The 20917-nt window shown below is 43.6% G+C and overlaps 1 protein-coding gene and 1 long non-coding RNA gene across 10 annotated transcripts in view; both read left to right on the plus strand.

Annotated features, from left to right (window-relative positions):
* The first annotated feature begins 252 nt into the window (after positions 1-252).
* Positions 253-7647, plus strand: LOC128916277 (uncharacterized). 2 transcript variants are annotated; one of them, XR_008468887.1, is made up of 5 exons: positions 253-557; positions 1841-3223; positions 3632-3750; positions 6577-6726; positions 7272-7647. It is a non-coding gene; the product is annotated as an uncharacterized LOC128916277 (long non-coding RNA). The 2 variants fall into 2 exon arrangements; XR_008468886.1 differs by having other exon boundaries at positions 1841-3750.
* Positions 7648-16159: 8512 nt separating this feature from the next.
* The window catches only part of RAD50 (RAD50 double strand break repair protein), a 28232-nt gene continuing 23474 nt past the window's right edge, over positions 16160-20917 (plus strand). For 4 of the 8 annotated variants that reach the window (XR_008468860.1, XR_008468861.1, XR_008468862.1 and 1 more), the window contains exons 1-6: positions 16252-17594; positions 18000-18083; positions 18325-18476; positions 19100-19285; positions 19435-19639; positions 20105-20233. Coding sequence is in view for 3 of the 8 variants with exons in the window: in XM_054217486.1 (XP_054073461.1) it covers positions 17466-17594; positions 18000-18083; positions 18325-18476; positions 19100-19285; positions 19435-19639; positions 20105-20233 (885 nt within the window). In the remaining 5 variants the exon portion in view is untranslated. Of the gene's footprint in view, positions 16223-16250; positions 17595-17999; positions 18084-18324; positions 18477-19099; positions 19286-19434; positions 19640-20104; positions 20234-20917 lie in introns of those variants that run through there. The other 4 variants (XR_008468863.1, XM_054217487.1, XM_054217488.1 and 1 more) reach the window with 2 other exon arrangements.

The raw sequence follows: 20917 nt of genomic DNA on the forward strand, positions 1-20917 counted from the left end.
GGGAATGGAAACTTCTAAAAATCAGGGAACAGACTTCATTTCTTTGACCATCTTTCCCTTGAAGACAGCAAGACCCTATCTTGCAGGGCAGGCTAGATGTGTGAGGAGATACTGCGGCTTTGGAGACTATATCTTGTTTTTTAAACCGTCCTTAATGAATGGGCACCTTTTGACTAACATAATCTCATACTTGGAAACTACATTTCAGCAGTTAACCTCATTAGTAAATGTTATCTCTCGTTTGTTAAAGATAAGTGCTTCCTGGCCATCTCTGAAGAGGTTGTGATGTGATTTGGAGCCACCTGAGCAGATGCTCGGTGGCCCCGAAGGGATTTCAGCTGCAGCCACTGCCTTGTAGTTGACGGCATAAAAAGCTGCAGCCGTGGTTTGCTGGAATCCCTCCTGCCTGGCTCTTCTCCCCGCTCCTGGGACAGCAGAGCTGCTGGGGACCGCAGGGTTTGCCTCCCTGAGTCGCATCCAGCCCAATGCCTGGAGACGAAGAGGTGACTTGGTGGGGCCAGGAGGGCTCGCAGCCACCTGCTGTCATTCCTATTAGAGTATGAATATGCTTTTACTAACCCTCTGAAATGTGTTCTCTCAGTGGTTATGTTTCAAGAGCTGGGGAGAGACTCTGGATCAGGGAGGGGAGCCATAGGATGAGGGGGAACGGTTTTAAACAAAAAGAGGGGAGATTTAGGTTAGAGATTAGGAAGAAATTCTTTGCTGTGAGGGTGGTGAGCCCCTGGCCCAGGTTGCCCAGAGAAGCTGTGGCTGCCCCATCCCTGGAGGGGTTCAAGGCCAGGTTGGACGGGGCTTGGAGCAACCTGGTGTGGTGGGAGGTGTCGCTGCCCAGGGCAGGGGGTGGCACTGGGTGGGCTTTAAGGTCCCTTCCAACCCAAACCATTCTCTGATTCTATGATAATATTTTATTCTGGGGCCTTAGTTCAAAGCAATTTGGCCGAAATGGAGTTTTTTCTTATCCTGGCAAGTTTTCTGACCCCAAACAATCTCCTGGGGTTGTAGAGACTGTTTTAACCTCTAGTGACACTCTCACCTCTAACAGGCAGCAACAGAGAAAAGGCAGGTGAGTGCAAACAGCAGGTCATGAGCAGGGGGCCCTGAGTCACATTCACAGGATTTAGGGAACAAATATGTGGCTATTTGCTGCCTTCCAGCCTGCCCATGCCATGTCACGGCAGCTGGTAAAGCGAGGGATGCACTCATGGGCAAAGCCAGGCTGGGATGCTCCAGCAGCCAGCAGGAATCCTGCCTCGTGCAATGGAGATAAAAGATAAACCCCAGAGGTTTGTTTTTTTTTTTTTTTTTTTTGCTAGAAGAGCATCCCGAAGTGGTGCCGCTCCACAAGGTGGGGCCTGGAGCATCTCTGCCACAGAAACAGCTCTGCTGCTTGGTCAAAGGCTGGTCCCAAGCTGGGAAAATTGAGAAGTTTTGTAAAGACTGGTCTTGACCTAAATTACACGAACTAAAATCTTTTCTTAGGAAAGAGGCTGTCAAGAGGAATGTCGTTTGCAGTTCTGTAACGGTCCATGGGAGTGATTGCTCACTGGGAACAATATGCACAGTATCTGACCAATTTTGTGGGGGGGAGAAAAGTTTTAACTCTGCTTAGGGAGACTGGAGCCCACCAGGCAGAGGTGGACTGGGTCAGGGGTACACTGGGAACGATGCTCTGACTGGTTTTTACAGTGTTTAGTATGTAAGGTTTATTGAGTATGTACTAATTAATGTATGTAACTTATTAAGTATGTATTACCAAATACACCACAAAAGCATACATGATTTTAAATGCAAGGACTAACCAAGCCTTTTATTTTCACAGATTTTCCCTTGTTCTGCACAAAGTGACCCGTAGCAAGAAGCACCTGGTTTTGTGTTGTTTTTGCCAGGCTCCTTGGTGGTGTGGAAGACACCTGGAAGAAAAGAAAAAACATTGGCCAGGTGGCCTTGACTCCGTCATTTGCTGTCCACTGTTGCTGCTCCTGCTCAGGTAGGTGAGGAGTGCAGCATGGTCCCACTCCCACTCTGGACACTGCCGGCGGTGGGACTCTGTCAGATGCCACCCCACACTCAGCTTGACTGAGCCATTGCACAACATGGGACGCTTCCTACAGAGGAAGGGAAGACGAAAGCCAGGGGAAGGAAGATGACCCAGAGGAGCCAGTTGTTGCTCAGGACTCAGCCAAAACTAATGGAAATGTAGGTGTCTGCAGCTCGCTCTCTGCCCCAGCCTGCAGCAAAGGCATGGCCGCTGGCTGGCCCAGGCTGCACTGGAAAGCTTTTCAGCCTCCTGGGAAATGTCAGCGGGAATGGCAACCAGAATAGTTTAAAAAAAACCCTAAACTGTTGTCCTGTAACTGCCTGAAGTGGCGAGGCAGAGGAGCAGCAGTGGGATGCTCACCTCTTCGCATCCCGGCAATTATTTCTGGGCAGCTTCAACATCTCTTCTGCTTTCCAAAAGCCTTTGCCTCCCCCAGCCAGAAAACAAAAACTGGTAGGAGCTCAGAAACCCGTGATTATAGCTCTTTCCGCCTAGACAATTCAGTATATTTGTTTATAGCTTTTTGTTTCTTTGTTTTCTGATTTTTATTGTGGGGTTTCAGTTCCAACACCACACATCACGCTCTGCAGGAGCCTGTCCTCTGCGTTGGGCTAGAGACCTTCCCCAGAGCGGGTTCTGCCCGAGGTTTTTTTTCTTTTTTTGCCTCTACGCCTTGAGAACGAAAGCCTTAAGGCTTTTCCTCCACTCAGAGGGCTGAACAGCCTTGTGTATGTTGACTGAATTTTAGAGGTTGCCCAGCCAGGCTCGTCACTCCCTCTGCCCTTGCCTGTACAGCCTTTCCCTCCCCGGGCTCCTGAAAACCTCATTTATGTTCCTTGGTGACTGGTTTGGGACAACATCTTTCCTGTCTCTTCTCAAATGACTTTTCCATAGGTCGGCCAGTTGGCAAACGGATGATACACCGCGTTGGCAGCACACCAAAAATCCATTTCTCCCACTCAGGGTATTTCAAAATGCTCCCAATTGTCTTATAATCCTGACACCCGTATTCCCAAAGAGCAGATAGCATAAAATGAGAATTCCAGGTGCTCCAAACTCTGTTAACCTGTACTAGCACAGGAAGTCAAATGCTTCCAGAAGAGCAAAATGGAAAGAAAACAGATTTGCCTGTGCTTTGCCCTATGTGGATGGACCCACCACAAGGTAATGCGAAGGACTAGTGAAAGAACACACCTGTAGGTATGGGCTGAGCTTACACAAGGTTGCATTAAAATATGATGTAACTAGAGATCTCCCCTGCTTAATTAGTTAATTAAGGTCCAGTGTGGTCTTTCAAGCTGTCAGTAGAATTTGTCTGTGCTCGCCCCGTGAGGTTTAGCTTGGCGTGGGTGAGCAATATCCTCCCCACCCATGGGTACATCACATTACTGCTGACACTTTCAACGTGTTTTAGCATGGTTTGGAAGGGAAGGGGTGGTTTCAGCATGCCCTGCAGTAACGTTACAGTCACTTAGCAATGCGTGGTTGAAAGGGGTTTTTTGTTTGTTTTAAGATTATATAGTTCCTGCAAACAATCGCGGTAAAAATGCCAACTTTGTTGCTATTTTTCAGCTTTATGCAGAAAGCCGGCAAAAACCATAAAATAAAAGAAAAAAGTGATGCTGTCCAGTCTTGCGTCAATTTTAGCAGCTGCGCATCATTTACAGTTACCCGTGAAAGCTGTCATTCAGGTACTTATTACCCACTCTGTACGGGTCAGGTTTCCCGGCTTATTGCATCTCCAAGAATGTGCTGCCATTCCTTGGGAGCTGGCTCAGAGGGGCGCTGTTTGGAGAGGCACCTTCTGGTGTTGGGTTCTTTCAAAATTCTATGTGTCGCTGTTACCTGCTCTTGCTAAACCTCCAGCAGTGACTATCGGTGCGGATATTGGCTTGTTGGGAGAGTGTCCTTTGCCTTCCCTCTTTACTATGGTTTATTAGTTTCACAACCCAATGGATTAGCCACTGCCACCCTGCTAATAATAGTGTCTGGTTTCATCCCGGCTTTTCTCTGTCACCAAGGTGGGAATCGCCTCTCAGTGCACCACCAAGGCATACTTTTCATGCCTTGACTATCTATCACGATCTTCACAACCCTGGTGGTTCTTTGGCCATAATTACGCTCAATTACTTTTCAGCATGGTTTACTTTATCAGCAAGGGCCTGTGGCGTCTCAAAAATACATATACACTAAGTATCTTTGAATTAAAACTTAGGCAATGCCTAGCTGGGCAGGTCCTCATAGTAGCTCATGCCCCAAAAGCGAGCTTGGTGGATCCACCCCGTTTCAGTTGGAAACCAGCGTACAGTTCCGAACATTAGCAAAAGTGTCGTTTTCCTCTGACGCTTCAGATTCTAGAAAAATGTAATATCTTTATTTAGGAAAAGTAACTCACAAATACATTCTTCACTTCATGAAAACGTCAGTTAAGGCAATCCTGAAGTGGGGGGGGAACCAACAAATCCATCCTAAATTAGACATCCCTTACTACCACTGTTGTTTCTGTTGTTACAACAGTCGTTACGACGTTTCTACGGCAATAGCCCGAGACCAGCTCAGGGTCTCATTTTGGCCCGACACTGAGCCAACAAACACAAATTCCTCACTCTTTGCTCCAAAGTTTGAAGATAAACACGGTTTGAAAATAAATTTGGAGTAATATTAAAATAAATAGGATCTGCTGTCGCAATAAATACATTAAATAAACAAAGAATGCGTACCACGCAGGTATACTGCACTGCAATTATGTTGCAGAATTTCAGGAAAAAAACCCTCTGATTTCAAACTTAATTATACCCATATTTAAAAGACAGCCTTTTAAATTTTTTTTTTTCTCCTGCCTTCAGAAAATAGAGATTCTGACAATTTTGTAAATGTCCGCAGGAAAGCAGAGTAATGGATCTGCCTTCTGATCAGTATTTTATTAATTTCACCCACATAGCTTTATTCAAGCCTTGATATATACTCTAGTTATTATAGTGCACAAAACCCGCAATAGAAATAATAATTTTAAGTTCTTTTATTCTTTGAACATTAGGACTCTGAAAAAATACGAAAGCTCTCCATAAATTAAATATATACATTAATACCTGCGATAAGACATAAATATCTGATAATACACTCTAACACATTCACGTTATGCTGTCGCTCTGTGGCAGCTTTGCAGTTTTCCATCAGAACCGGCTCTAGTGTTGGGTAGAAGACGTCTCCGACTTGCTGGGTCCCCGCACCCTTCTAGCAGTTCTCGTGCAGCTCTTGGAAGAAACTCTTGTAGCGCTCCAGGGCACTCGGCAGGGTCACCTCTGTCATCGGACAGGAACCCCCTTTCTTGGATGTCTAGAATAACAACAGTAAGAGTGATAATAATGGAGAGAATAAAAAAAGAAAAAGCATATTGCTGCGGAGTTGTTGGTGGTTGTTCAAGGCGATATTTAATCAGAAGGGGACAGAGAGAGCTCGACACGAATGATTGGAGAGAAGACTTTTGAGAATCAGGAACACTTCGTCCTGGCTGACTTTGCCCACTGAGATGTGGCCTTGGGCCTTTTCTTATTAATCTCCTGGGCTAATGACAAGTTCAGGATTTGTCTAAGGGTGATGCACCTTTTAGAAAACTGCAACTTCCATCCAGAATCTGTGAATTTCAGGTATTTTTTATAAAGACATTTTTGTGTGTCAGGCATAATCCTCAACAGTGCAAAATTAAGAGTGTACGGGGACGGTATCAAAATTTTGCTATTGACTTCAGTTTGACTGTAGGATGACAAGTTGCTTAATTTCATATGTTTTGGAAACAAAGGAGCAGTTTATTCACAGTAATTTCACATTTCCATCTGTTTAACCAGTATAAATAACTTACTGTATGTGCTTTATTTAAAGTCGATATTATGCGGTCCATGTTTTTCTCCATCAGAGAAACGTATGTTCTCATTTGATCGTTCTTAAAGTAAACTTTCAGCCGTTTTACGGTTCTTTCAAGGTGACAGGGAACTAGGTTGCACTAGAAAAATATATCAAACAACAACAAAGTTATATTCTGCCAAATTAGTTAATTTTTATCTTTCATTAAATTCAAAAACTAACTGCATGCACAGCAGAAACAGAAATTACCTATTTTCTACTCTATTTCTGTACAATTAGGGAAAGGGGGGGCTTTCCTGCGTTTTCTGAGATTTGATAATAATCTACATCAGGAGAGGAAAAAGTATATAATGTCAAAAAAAATCATTAAAAAAGGAAAAATAGGGAAAAGGTTTGTAAAAGAGGATTAAAATCCATTGGGGTTGCAGTTTTATCAAAATCACACTGCATAGCCCAAGGAGATTAGATTTGCTAATTGCCTTTCACGGCTACCGTCTCCCTGCGGAAGGACAAAAGCACGGAACTCCCCTGTTTATAAAGTGCTGCTCTTCACCTTTTTTAAAGTTGCAAACTCTAATTTTTTTTTTCGTCTGAAGATAAGGCTTCCCAACAACAGGCCGCCTGCTCTTAGTTATTTTTCATGAACCTTTTTTCAGTTCACAGAGCCTGAGAAATCTGCAGACCACAGGCTGAAAACCACTGATCAACAAGTCTGTGTGCGATAACTTGTCATCTCTGCAAATTGCTTCCTTCGGAGACAAAGTCCATTGTGCTTTATAACTCTCAACCTGTCTGTTTGCCAAGAGGTAGGAACATTTAATAGTTTCCAGTACTAACGGTGTTCTCTGCCACCTTCTCTAAATGACAGTGGGTCACGTTCAGGGTCTGTACCTCCTATAGCAATATTGAGAACAGCCTTGGTATTAAACTCTCTGCGAGAGCTCCTGAAACTGCCTTCAGTAGGAGTATAACCAAGCCTCGGAGTCCCTGGTCTCAAAATTGGTTGTTTATTTCCGTAATTTTTTGCATACAAGGAACTTCACTGAATTCGATAGGGCTGCTCATGAACATACCGCTAGCACGTGTTTTCCCTTTTTGTGAGACTCGGTCTTTTTTTTAGTAGTCTAACTCTCTCTTTCCTTCAAGATCTGCTACAAAGCATCATCATTTTCCAAATGATTAACAGCAGCAGTAATAAAGAAGCTTTAAAATTCTTACCTGAAATTTCCTGGCAGGTACTGGAAGAAAGATCTAAAATTTAAAAAAAAGAGAAAATAGTGTTAAAAGGTATTTCTCTTGTAAGTGACTGCCACATTGTTAAGCATCTCTAACTACATATCATCTTCATCAGGTTTTCTATTTCTGAACTTCCTTTGGGGAAACAATTGCAGCATGAGCTTCTGAGGAGAGGTTGACACGCAGTGGCTTCAGCATCTTGAGTTTAACAAACAAAATACAGGACATGCAAACTAGAGCTGAAATTAGCCCAGGCTCGAGTTTATACTTCCATCAAAAGAACTGCAGAAAACGAAGAAGAAAAGATAATGACCCACCTCCTTGCTTGCGAGATCCACTAAAGCCTTGAAGTTTACTTGAAATTCTTCTATTGCGCTGCCCATTGAGCCAGATAAGCAGCAACTCAATAAGGAGATACAGAGCAACAGCATTTTTGCTTCCAGGAAAGCTATGTTTGATTTATGCCTTTTTAACACCGCATGCTGCCTATATATACCCATGTACACCTTGAATATTAAATCAAAGGGAAAGTTTTCTCATATTGGAAAAGCACAAGAACGGAGTGTGAATTATTATAGGCATTGTGGGATGCCTCAGTGGGGACAGGTTGGGGGTTTCCTTCCCTCTGACATCAAATAAGGGGAAAATACCTTTGTAGATAAGAGATGTCATTTTCTTACACGATATCAAAAGCTCATCACAGGAAATAGGAGTATTCCTTGTTTAACATACATCTTGATGTGGTTCTATTCTTACTTTTGCATCACGTAATCAGATAGATGGATATCTGGAAACCTTAGTTCTTCCATTCCACCCATTAATATGACATCCTTTGTTCAATAGGATTTTCTAACATAAATTGAAGTTCTAGGTAGAGTAAAAAATCATAGCAAATTCTTAGACATAGACAGAGCCTAACACCACTTAACCAATTTGACTTCTTTAGCCTTCCTCCTTCACCCTCACTGTTCTGTGAAATTCAGCATATAATACATAGCTGGGAAAGCAGGGGTTTAATTACCAACAGCCAAATGGTAAAAGCACGGTAGAGATTAATGGCAGAAATTAGCAGTCCTGGTATCAAGTAAAAACCTTGTCTGAATTTAAAGAAGTCCTTCAATGTTAGTGGAAAAACTCTATGTACTGAAAAGCACTGAAGCGCATACATGTGGCTAAAAACTACTTTCAGATGCCTGGCAATTGCTTGTGAGAGGGCAATAGTCACTCATTAAAAGGTTACAATTTTCCAGCAAAATCAGATAAATCACTCAACAATGTGAGAAGAGTCATGTTGTTTTCCGTAGCTATCTGCTTGAGAGTCACAGAAACCAGGGAGACCTTGTGCGCATCAAATAATTAATTTCTCAATGCATAATTTTATGAACAGATCTCTTTAAGTCTTGTTGAAAACATCGCTAAACTAAACTTTAAAATATTTTTTAATATTAAAATGCCTATTCTTGTCCTAAAACTCAGCAAGAGAAGTAAAACTAGAGGTTGTTAAAAACACCCTCTTGAAAGGATCTTTTGATACTAACTGAAAAAGCTCCTGAAAAAGCTTCTAACACTAGGCTCATAGAGCACCCTATCATCAGCGCAAATCCAAAGGGACACAAGAGCCCCTCCAGCTGAAAATGTTTGGATCATGGAAGAGCACGAGGGGAAAAACACAACACATACTTGCATTCCTCCACAGAAATCCGCATTTGGCTACTCCTAGAGAAAGGATGCTTACCTGACCTGGTGTGGCCACTCTTTCCTAGAGAGTGAGGGCTAAAAAGCATCTATGATAAACCAGGCAGAAGAAAAGCAGATCTTCTGAAAGGTTTCCCTTTCCCACATTGTAGATATAAAGCAAGCATTTTGTTATATTTCACAAATAGTGGTAGTTTTATTAAAGATTATTAGAGTAGAAGTTAGCATGTCTATCATATCCTATGCTAATAGAGTATGTATTTTATTATATTTAACAAGAATTTAAGGAGTACATGTTTATTCTTGCTATATTGGGCAATAATCTAAGCTTTTTGGGCTGTCATCAGCATCTGAATCACCGACAATGTCTTAGCCATTTTTGAAATAATGAAAAATTTTCCCCCAAACTGATCACACCCCTGGTGACATACCACCAAGGTATGATTTGGGAGAGGAACAAGACGCACGTGTTTTTGAATAATGGAAGACTTGTGTCCATCATCCATGGCAATTCTTTGTTCCACAGTGTCAATGAGTCTTGCAGAATTTGAATAAAGAGAGAGTTGTGACATTACAGGAGGTACGTGGGAGTAGAATGGAAAAAATGTATGAAGGCAGCATAGGATAAGTGTCTCCCAGCAAAATGCCATTCAGTCAACTGCAGCAGAAACAAATGTGATCAATATGTAAGGTTCCATTTCCCAGCTGAGTGCAAATATCTCGTCCATCAGACTTTGTGTCCATACTTACCCTGTAGGGTAGAGTGAAATCAGAAATGACAGTATATAGGAATTTAAAAAATGATCAGGTAAATGAAGATATCACAGTGGTTAAAAAAGTATCAAGGCAGGACGGGCAGTCGAAGGAAAAATACTGATATAAGATATTGCGAGATAGGCGGTGCAGTGAGTGAAGAGCAGCATCTGAAATGATGGGGTGGACTGCAAAAAAAATGAGAAGACAAAATAAAATGATTTGGCTGGGTCAGCAGCTCTTGGGGAGACAGTCAGGTGTCTGTGGCATTCCTTCAGGCCTGACTGGGAGCTGAACTGAGCTTTCAAATCAGGGGATGATAAAATCTGCATTCCCCCAGTTCTCTATAAAGTGGTCCATAAAAAGCTACTTGGACTAGTGAAGGTTGGCTCTTCTGATGTGTTGGCCTTTAGAACAACTTTGGAAGGAAACACATGGTAAAGACATAGAAGTAAATGGCAGAACAAGACAAAACGTAACATTGGTTGCTGACAGTGGATCATGCCAGAGAGATAACCTTGTTTGATAAGAGAGTTCATCCTATGAGAAGACAAGGATCCTAGGTATCTGGGGTTTAGTAAAGTACTGTGTCAAACGATAACGTATTGGTTAATCTGGAGCAGATGTGGAAGTATTAAGGCAGATGAATAGTTTACTGGGCTATGTTAGCAGTCGCATTGGAAAGGAAAGTTATTAGGCTGAAGTAGGTAACCAATGAATGGCTCAAGGTGTAGTCTCTGTCCTACTGTCATTAACAACATTGGTTGACCAGCTGAACAGAGAACTTGGACAGTGGAAGAGCTTGGCTTGGTTATCTGGGAAAATGAAGGCTGAGAATACGTGCAGTCTACCAACAGTTTGGGAGATAAGAGCAGGAAGAAGATATTTTAGATACAGGACAATGTTCAGACAAATTCAAATGGGGAGCACTCCAACTACCAGCCATTTAGGCTAGAAATATAAAAGTTTGTAACTGCTCATTGTTCTTCTACCTAATGTTCCAACCAGTTTTATAAAGGAGCACTGACAGATTTCTAGAAGGGGTGACATCGTAATACACATTGCAGGAGACTGGAAACAGTGACTCGAGTAGTCCCTTCTGCTTCTCAGCCTTTCATGTTCATACTCTCACATTCACAGATTTATATACTCTGAAAGTGTCAAAGGAGATAGATAGATCACAAGTGAAGAAATCATTCCCACTAAATCATCCCACAGTAGCGCAGACGCTGATTTAGAGAATAGATTTCATATTGATGGGAAAATAGTGTGTGTGAAACAGAGAACTCTTACCAGAAACAATGCCAGTAACTAAGTCTCCTAATCAATGACTTCTGGAGAATATTCCGGAGAACAGACTGGTTGCAGAGTCAGGACTTGGTCTGTGCACCATCCAAAAGCAACGTAGAAAATTGTTGCCATAGAGTGCGGCAACAACAGAGACTGATGGCACTGTACTCCTGAACAACTCAGTCATAAGAAGCAGCTACAGGGTGGGAGACAACACACAAATGCAGTATAATCCAGTATCAGCCATCTAGAGGAGTTGTATTTTCTTCTGAAAGATGTGTATGACTTTTATCTTTGGCAGCATTCTTACAGCCTGCTGTGCCAGTAACGCCTCAGTGAAGTGAATATACTAACTTCTTGTCTCAAGATCTGTAGTGGCCATAGCTCACTTTTTGTGAACCTTTTTCGCAATCATAAAAAGCAGGATTATCACCAGGCTGTGACCATAAAGGAAGCCTGAATTGTGAGCCAAAAGCCCACCTGCTGCCTGTCAAGGTCCAGGCTTACTTCATCTATCATTTATATGTTACTCATTTTAGTTACAGATGATGCTGAGATTGAGTACCAAGGGCTGTTTTCCAAAGTTTGCCCCTGTTACCTAACCATGAACTTGACCTGATACCAGACGGGCCACTTTGTTTCCCCTCATAGAGGAAGCCCAGTAAGCACTAAAATATGCTGCTAAAGTTCTTAATTCAGTTCTGGGGTTGGCTGAAAGTGTAGGCAAGTTAGACTCCCCAGGCTGGCAGCTCTCACAGTTTACATACAGGTGAGCTTGAGATGGCTCCCGCCTGGACAGGGGCTGCCGGGAAGAGGTGAGGATGTTCATGGCATCTGCAGCGGCAGCCTGTTCCTGCAGTTAGTCCTGGAGGGACTCCTGGTCCTCAGGAGTAGCATAAGAATGTCCCAGGGAAGGGAGGAAGGGGCAGTCCCGCTGGCTTTCTTTGTTCTGTAGTTGGACCTTTTTCTAACTGGAAGATGAACAGGGGCTGTAGAGCAAAGAGGAAAAGTTACTTCTTGCAATGGATGTGGGAGAAGACTGGTACAAGGGTACAGAGGAAGTCTGTGGGCCCTGGAAAGAAAAGAGCAGCCAAAGGGAGACATCCTTCCTCCTACCTCCAATCACCTGGAACCTTCCCGCAGACCCAAAACTGCCTCAAAACTCTGGTATTCCTTTCCAACCCCTCTGTAGACCCCGAAGCATCTATGAAGTGTTGAGTAACCTCTGATTAAAGAGTGCCCAATGGCACTAGCTGTGCAATAGCCAGAGTCTGCAGACCACATCTTCTAGATCTGATGATACACAGCCCTTGACGCACTGTGTTATCCTTATAGTGCTCTATTAGGTGACTTCTTAATGCGCTTTGTGCATGTGATCGTTATTAACAATGTTATTTGGTGATCTAAACTTGGGAGAGATTGACTTTCTCATTATGGAAATAAAGGTCAGTTGCAAAACTCCAGATCTACCCTAGAATTTTGGATGTCCCTAATGTCCAGGATTTTTCCTCAGATTCTTTTCCAGGACAGACTAGAATTTTGAAAGTATTTAACTATGCTAAGATCAGAAACATCAGAAAATCGGCAATGTTTAGAGTTTATGTCTTCATGGGTACACGGAAAAGGACAGATAATGGTTAAGGACTTAACCAGAAGCAGCTGAAGTTTTTTGTATTGCAGGGAAAGTTATTTTCCCTTTCCTGTGTTCTGAAGACTAAGGAATAACTTACACATTTTGAAGTGATTTGAACTTCTGCTTCCTCATCCTAGTGAACACTGGTAGGAACAACAGCTCTTGCGGCAGTTTCTGTCATTATATCCATCAATGGACATGCGTATTATCCATTGATTTCCTGCTTAACTGTTTCAGTTGTATGATTTCTTGCCAGTTTTGTAACTGCTTGTTTTGCTGTTGAGAGCAGGATCTACCTACCAAGGGGTATAAAACATGCACCCTTCCTAAAAGTATTATGTCTGTTTTAATTTTTTCTCATTTCCTCTTATTTTTCTAAAAAAAAAAAAAAAAATAAAATTCAGACTTAGCATTGTGACTAAGAAAGTGTATAAAACAGGTTGCTAAGGCACATGGAAAATAAGGAGGTGATTGGTGACAGCTGACACAGCTTCACTAAAGGCAAATTGTGTCTGATAAATTTGGTGGCCTTCTACGATGGGGTTACGGTGTTGGTCAATAAAGGAAGAGCAACTGACATCATCTACCTGGACTTGTGCAAGGCATTTGACACTGACCCACACAACATCGTCATCTCTAAATTGGAGAGACATGGATTTGATGGATGGACACTGGGTGGGTAAGGTATTGGCTGGATGGTCGCACCCAAAGAGTTACGATTAATGGCTCGATGTCCGAGTGCAGACCAGTGACGAGCGACATTCCTCAGGGATCAGTACTGGAACCTGTGCTGTTTAACACCTTTGCCAGCGACATCGGGATCAAGTGAACCTCAGCAAGTTTGCTGATGACACCAAGCTATATGGAGCACTTGACATGCTGGAGGGAAGGGATGCCATCCAGAGGAACCTGGACAGGCTGGAGAGGTGGCCTGTGTGAACATCATGAAGTTCAACCAGGACAAGGACAAGATCCTGCACATGGGTCAGGGCAACCCCCAGCGCAAATCCAGGCTGGGTGGAGAATGGCTGGAGAGCAACCCTGAGGAGAAGGACTTGGGGGTGTTAGTGGATGAGAAGCTCAACATGAGCCAGCAACATGCGCTGGCAGCCCAGAAACCCCCCACAGCCTGGGCTGCATCCCCAGCAGCGTGGGCAGCAGGGCGAGGGGGGGATTCTGCCCCTCTGCTCCGCTCTGGGGAGACCCCCCTGCAGTGCTGCCTCCAGCTCTGGGGCATGAACAGCAGAAGGACACGGAGCTGTTGGAGCGGGGCCAGAGGAGGCCCCGGAGATGCTGGGAGGGCTGGAGCCCCTCTGCTGTGAGGACAGGCTGAGAGAGCTGGGGGGGTTCAGCCTGGAGAAGAGAAGGCTCCGGGGAGACCTTGGAGCCCCTTCCAGTCCCTCAAGGGGCTCCAGGAAAGCTGGGGAGGGACTCTGGATCAGGAAGGGGAGCCATGGGACAAGGGGGAACGGTTTTAAACGAAAAGAGTGGAGATTTAGATGAGATCTCAGGAAGAAATTCTTTGCTGTGAGGGTGGTGAGCCCCTGGCCCAGGTTGCCCAGAGAAGCTGTGGCTGCCCCATCCCTGGAGGTGTTCAAGGCCAGGCTGGACGGGGCTTGGAGCAACCTGGTGTGGTGGGAGGTGTCCCTGCCCAGGGCAGGGGGTGGCACTGGTGATCTCTAAGTTCCCTTCCAACCCAAACCATTCCAGGATTCCATGACTTAGTGGTAAAAAACTGTATGTAATTTTGGCTACGGTATTTAGCAATCTCCCTTCAGATACACATAGGATTAATTCCTAATTTAATTAAGGATAAATTCCTAATTTAATTAGGAAAATGAGTTTTTTCTTTGAGTTTCTTTCCAGAGCATAGAAATTGCTGGAGTCACTCACCCGGAAGCAAGAAGTTGCTTTGCTCAGCTGCCATTGAGCTGTCTGCAGAATGATGGAAGCTGTTTGCATTTACTATGAAAAGCTGCTGCAATTTATTTTCACATTTTGCTAAGTCCAACAAAACTAACCTTTGTGCATGACAATTGTCAATCCACAAGACAGATTTTCAGAAAATGATGAGCAAATAAAACGCAGGATTGGTGATGAATGTTTCTTTACAAGCACCTTATATTCTATTTCCAACAACTTTTGTAGGCAAGTGTAAAATGTGGAAAAGAATCCTATATGCTGTTGAGTAAAATATTTCTACTTAATGAGAATCCTTGGGACGACGTGGCGGAGGGTCCTTGCTCAATTCACCTAACAGCGCTTCTCTGTATGCCCAACGCTATTTTGAGTCCTGCTAAGTTGTCACCTTCAAAAATATCTTACACTACTTAGTTCAGTCATTCTTTCCCTATTTTTCTTTCAGATTTGGAGGGAAGTTCCCCCCAGATTAAACATAGATGGTGCAATCCTACACTCACATATATGACTACACTTTATCCTCTTCCTGCATCAAGCACGACGAGATTGATGTGGAATTTCTGCAGTTTGTATTCTACGTTTCCTACTAAGGAAGGTGAAATACCAGATCACATAACAACTCAGACTTGTAAACCATTTCCTGACTCTCATCTGTCACTGCGAGAGAGGGATGCATCACGCTTAACACTACCGGCCGCGTCATGGTGAACCGCTGCTCACCCACAGCCCTGCGGGCTCACGCTGTTGCTGGAAACACTCGAGCAGACACGCTCACCACCAGGCTGGCATGGCTGCAGCCAGCTGGGCAGCAGCAGCAGCTCCGGCGATGCCGTGCCACCCCTTTGCATGCCGGCGGTTGGTCCTGTGCTGGCTCTGCTTCAGCAGCGCGTAATGGGCAGCGTGAGCAGACACCAAACCCAGCGTCGGAAATGCGGTTTCTGAGCCAGCAGCACCGAGACAGATTGCTGCGGGGATCCGCAGATTTGCCTTAAAAGCAGGGCTCGGCAGCGCAGCCTCATGCTCCCTGCAACTTCGTTACCCCCGCTCCGTTCATCACTTAAATCTGTCAGAAAAAGGGGGCTTGGCGTGGGATGATTCGCTGCCACTTGATGAGGGGAGATCTGTCTTTCAACAGGCGCCCTGTCGGCTCTGGGGGTGAGGGCTGCGGCCAGCTGGAGATTCCCACCGCCACGGCTGCCCCGCCAGCACTGCAGGGGCACCGAGCTGGGGCAGCAGGCTGGAAACAGTGTTAAAAACCTGCTGAAAGTATGGTTTTGCAAATCTTTCGTGTTTTTAATAAAAATGCTAATGGCTCCTCAGCCAGGGGGAAAATCACTCGGTGCCACTGGGGCAGGCTGGAGAGGCTGGGGATGAGGAGAGGGGCTGAGGGATGAGAAGGGGAGTCAAGGGATAAGGAGAGGGGCCATGGGATGAAGAGAGGGGCTGAAGGATGAGGAGAGCCGCCGGGGGATGATCAGAGTGGCCATGGGGATGTGGAGCGGGGCTATGGCGATGAGGAGAGGAGCCGTGGGGAAGAGCTGGAGCGGGGTTTCCTCATCCTTGCCCACTTGCCCCCTCGCCCCACACGGCCTGTGGAAGAAGAGCCGGCGGGGGACCAAAGGGAAGCGGGCGGCCAGGCCCATCGGCGGCTGCGGGCGGCCGGGCCCGGCGGGGGGCGGAACCGAGGCCGGGGCGGGGCGGGGTCCGCCATTGCCGGGGCGTGGCGGTGGCCGCGGTGGCTGCCGGGGCGCGCGGGACGGCGGCGGCGAGCGGAGGTGACCGGGCCGGGGGAGCGGGGAGGCGGCGGGCTCGGGGAAGGGCCGGCGGGCACGGGAAGGGCCGCGGCCGCCTCCTCCACTGCGGCGGTGCCATCGCCTCTCCCTGGAAAATGTCCACCCCCGCTGCAGCGCGGGGCTCCCGGGCGGGGAACTCCCGCTGCCCACCTCTGCCCCGGCGGCGGGGTTTCTCCAGGAAATGCCCGTTCCCCCCGCCGCTGCCGCCTGTCTCCAACCACAGCGGTGGCTGGGCAGGGCCGGGCCCCGCTGGGCCTTCCCTGAGGCGCCTGGGCTCGGCCTTGCCCGGGGGAGGGCAGAGGGGAGCGGGGAGGGCCCTGAGCTCTTCGGCCGGATGAAACACATCTGAAATATACATATTTCACCATCCCTGGAGGTGTTTAAAAAAAGGGTAGATGGGGCATTTAGGGACATGGTTTAGAAGTGGCTTTTGTCAGGGTAGGTTAAAGGTTGGACTCGATGATCTTAAAGGTCCCTTCCAACCTCAGCTATTCTATGATTCTATATAGGTGGGCTTGAAATATACATATATATGGGCTTGAAACGTACGTCTTTACCGTGGGTCAGTAACGGGCCCTGGGGTAGGAGTCGGCTCCCTCAGCTGATGCTCCCACCCGTGCACAGCCCCGGGGCCCTGCCTGCACCTGGGGCCTCCAGAGCCCCCTGCCTTCTTCCTTCCCCTCATATGGTGACAAGGGTAGTTAACGCTGGCTGTCCCCTACAAATTGGAACACGGCCCTGTGAGAAACAGGGGCGAGAGTGGGGCTGGCTCAATGTGTTGCAGTACCGCAGTGGATTTTTAAAGGGGGAAAAAAATATTGTGGCCTCTGTTGCTTTTCGGGGATTCTGAAAGCACGTGCGTGGCATTTGTGTTGTGGAATAAAGTATGTTTCTCATACACTTCAAGGCTTATTTTTGGCCGTTGTTTTTTATTTAATGATAAATAATATGGCAGCTTGATTAACCTGGAGTTGATTAGCTTCTCAGTTGAAAACAAATTAGAGTTTTGCCTTCATATGTTCTGTACCTTGAGCCACAACTGAAGAGCCTTAACTGTGTTTTTTTTAAGATGTTCATAATATTTTGTGCTTGGATAGATGTGTTGTCAGCTTTCAGTGCTGATATGCTGTGATTTTTGCCTTTTAGAATTTTTTCACAAAGCTTTATTTTACAGGATTTATAACGTTTACACTTCTGACTTTGGAAGAGAAGTTGTTCTGCAGAAATGTCAAAGATTGAGAAAATGAGTATCCTCGGAGTGAGGAGTTTTGGGGTAGAGGATAAAGATAAACAAATTATCACTTTTCTTAATCCATTAACTATTTTGGTGGGACCAAATGGTGCAGGAAAAACGGTAAGGCTTACTATGTGTTTGGTTTTGAATTGCAAATAGCTCAGAAAGGCCTCAAAATATGAATAATGATCTCTACATAAAGGTATAATATTGCATAAATCTTGCTGTTTACTGTAAATATTGTGTTGTTTAGCACTAGTAGAGATTTGCTTTCACACCAGGATTTTGCAGAGCACTGGTTGATATTTTACCTGGGAAATTGATCCAGATCCTGATTAAAACTGATTTCACAAAGTACCGTATTCTCATGATACTCAAAAATTAAAATGTTATTTCTTATTTCTCTGTCCTTGCATATTTAACTCATTTATAAATATTTGGGCTGTCACTGTAATTTTGCCTGTGGTCCATCTTGTTTACTCTAAATTACCGTTATAACTATATACTTAACTTCTCTTTTCTTAGACTATCATTGAATGTCTTAAATATATATCCACTGGAGATTTTCCTCCTGGCACCAAAGGAAGCTCATTTGTTCATGATCCAAAGGTAAAAGTCATAGTGACTAGATTTGATGTGTCTTTACTCCTAAGTCACATAATTGACTGCCTTCAGTGTTGTGATGAAAACAGGGATGCTCAAGTTCTAGGGAGACATGAGCTGACCGTATTGTTTCAGGAAAAACAAAGAGCTGGGGGAGATTAGAACATTACCTGCAGCTGGGAAGGCATGTATTCATTTGGATGTTGAGAAGAATTTCCCTTACTCAGTTTTTTTGTTTCTACTAAAGGTTGCCAATGAAACAGATGTTAGAGCTCAGATTCGATTACAGTTTCGAGATGTAAATGGAGAGCTCGTAGCTGTTCAGCGGTCCATGGTCTGTACCCAGAAAGGCAAGAAAACAGAATTTAAAACACTTGAAGGTGTCATTACTAGAACAAAGTAAGTTGTCAAGTGTTTTTTTCCTGCTTTGTCATGAAGATTGATTTGGGGTTTGTATCTCTTTATGTATAAGAAAAAACTTCATAATGTATTCCTTTTGAAGTCGCTACCAGTGCTCTTAAAGTGATGAAACTACATAGCTTTAATCTATTAGTTGATTCAGAAATCCTACATTTGATAGCCACTGCTTTAAGAACTGCTTATATCTATTAACTTGCATTTATTTGAAAATTGTATTAATAATGATACAGTTTAAAAGTAGCATTGTGTGGAGTATGTAGGCTTTACTTCCTTTAGCACCGTTTTCACTTTCAGATCATCGTTGGTCCGTGTTTAACTCTGATATCCACTATTTAAGAAGTGCGTTTGCTTAACTTCATTCAAGATCGTTTTTGCTCCCTCTAGCGGTTTTGTGTAGTTTAAAATGTGTAATAGTCTTGACTACAAATATCGACAGTGTTAAATGCATGTGTTGAACATGGTAATTATATGCTTAAAAATTGTTACTTGTCAAGTTTTTGAATTGGTACGTTGTAATGAGATTATACTGTTAATAATGCAGTTAACTTTTAAAAGAATTTGCTAGTAACTTTTTGTGGATTTTCTTTATCTGTGTTACATAGGCATGGCGAGAAGGTCAGCCTGAGTTCCAAGTGTGCAGAAATTGATCGAGAGATGATCAGCGCCCTTGGTGTTTCCAAATCAGTGATTAACAATGTCATTTTCTGCCACCAAGAAGAATCAAACTGGCCATTAAGCGAAGGGAAAGCCCTGAAGCAAAAATTTGATGAGATCTTTTCAGCAACAAGGTTTTTCTCTTTACTGTAATTAAATAAAAACAAAGTAAGAAAATGTTTTCTTTAATAATGTAGGTGTTAATGAAAATGTCTAAGGCATTGTTTCATACATTGGTATTGCTATATTGCCAATAGGATCTGAAATTCTGTCTTTTTTAAAGGTATATTAAAGCACTCGAAACTCTCCGTCAGGTACGACTGAAACAAAGCTCGAAAGTAAAAGAGTGTCAGGCAGAACTGAAATATCTAAAACAGAATAAAGAAAAAGCACAGGAAATCCAAGATCATCTTAGCAATAGAGAGGCTCAACTGGCTGCTTCTAAGGACAATGTAAAATCAATTGAGAATCAACTTGATCCTCTAAAGGTAATTTGCATGACAATTACGTTAAGACTTTAAGACAAAACAACACATAAGTACTTAAGAACACAGAAAAACATGGAAGCTGGACGAATTTATTGATTAAAATCTGTGTCATCTAATTGTCTACTCTGAAGCAGAACCAACTATACCTCAACAAACCTGGCAGATGCTCTTCTAATCTGTAAACAGTCATTGGAGGTTTAAGAACATAGTTCGTGAAATTCTTGTAGTGGCATTGTTTTTCCATAGCTAAATTTAAAATCTTTCTAAAATTTCCCTGGTAACTGAAACTATTATAAACTGCAACTAAAACAAAAACTAAACTAAAACTTTAAAAACCCTATTTAAAAAAAATACTTTATAAAGCTGAAGATTTTACACTTAGACTAACTATATTTTATAGAACCATTGATTATGGAATTCAAAAGCAGGTAAGATATTTTATTTACAGCATTCTTTCCTTTGCAGACTTCTCTGGCAGCGGTTGAACAGAATCTCATGAAAGTAATGAGGCTCGACAATGATGTAAAAGCCCTGGAGAGCCGGAGGAGGCAGATGGAGAAAGATAATCAAGATTTGCAACAGAAGATGGAAAAGGTTGCCTTTTAAATTCCACACTGCCATTCTTTGTGCTGTAGAATCAGTCTGTGTTTTGCTACCCAGTGAACTGTGTATTTTATTATGCATCAGATGGTGGTGAAGAAAATTTTCATAGCCCATATAGCTCACCTGATATTATCAGATGTTGCAAATATGGCTCAATAAAGCTGTATTCGTTTCATGTAATTTGGGTTAAATTGCTTTTTGTAACTTTTTTCTCCACCATAGACTAACTTGCCAGGAAGACAAACCTGACAAAAGTTTTCATAAAAGTGATAATTGCTGGTAACAATGCCCTGTGGTGCGTAACTTGGAAATATCTACCTCTCTCACAATATGTTAATGATAGTCAGCACTTGTTTTGACCGGTATGGGATGTCTCCTGATGTTAATATTGTTCCTCTCCCTGGAGATTTTTTTTTATTTCTTTCTCTTAAAATAAGAAATAACGGTCAGTCTTACATTGTGATTGTGCTGAGGTATTGAAAACTATTTTGACAAACGTGAAGAAATTCTTTAGTGGTAAAAATTTAAACTAATTTGTTTTATCAACCTAAGAAAAACAGGTATTCCAGGTTTGCTTGTAGCATATATAATTTTTCTCAGTATATGTCTTAGTATAGAAATTGTGTATGGGAGGTGTTTATCTCTTATTTCTTGAATTCTGTTCTGGTGAAAACT

The sequence above is a fragment of the Rissa tridactyla genome, chromosome 11, assembly GCF_028500815.1.
Source record: "Rissa tridactyla isolate bRisTri1 chromosome 11, bRisTri1.patW.cur.20221130, whole genome shotgun sequence".
Taxonomy (NCBI): Eukaryota; Metazoa; Chordata; class Aves; order Charadriiformes; family Laridae; genus Rissa; species Rissa tridactyla.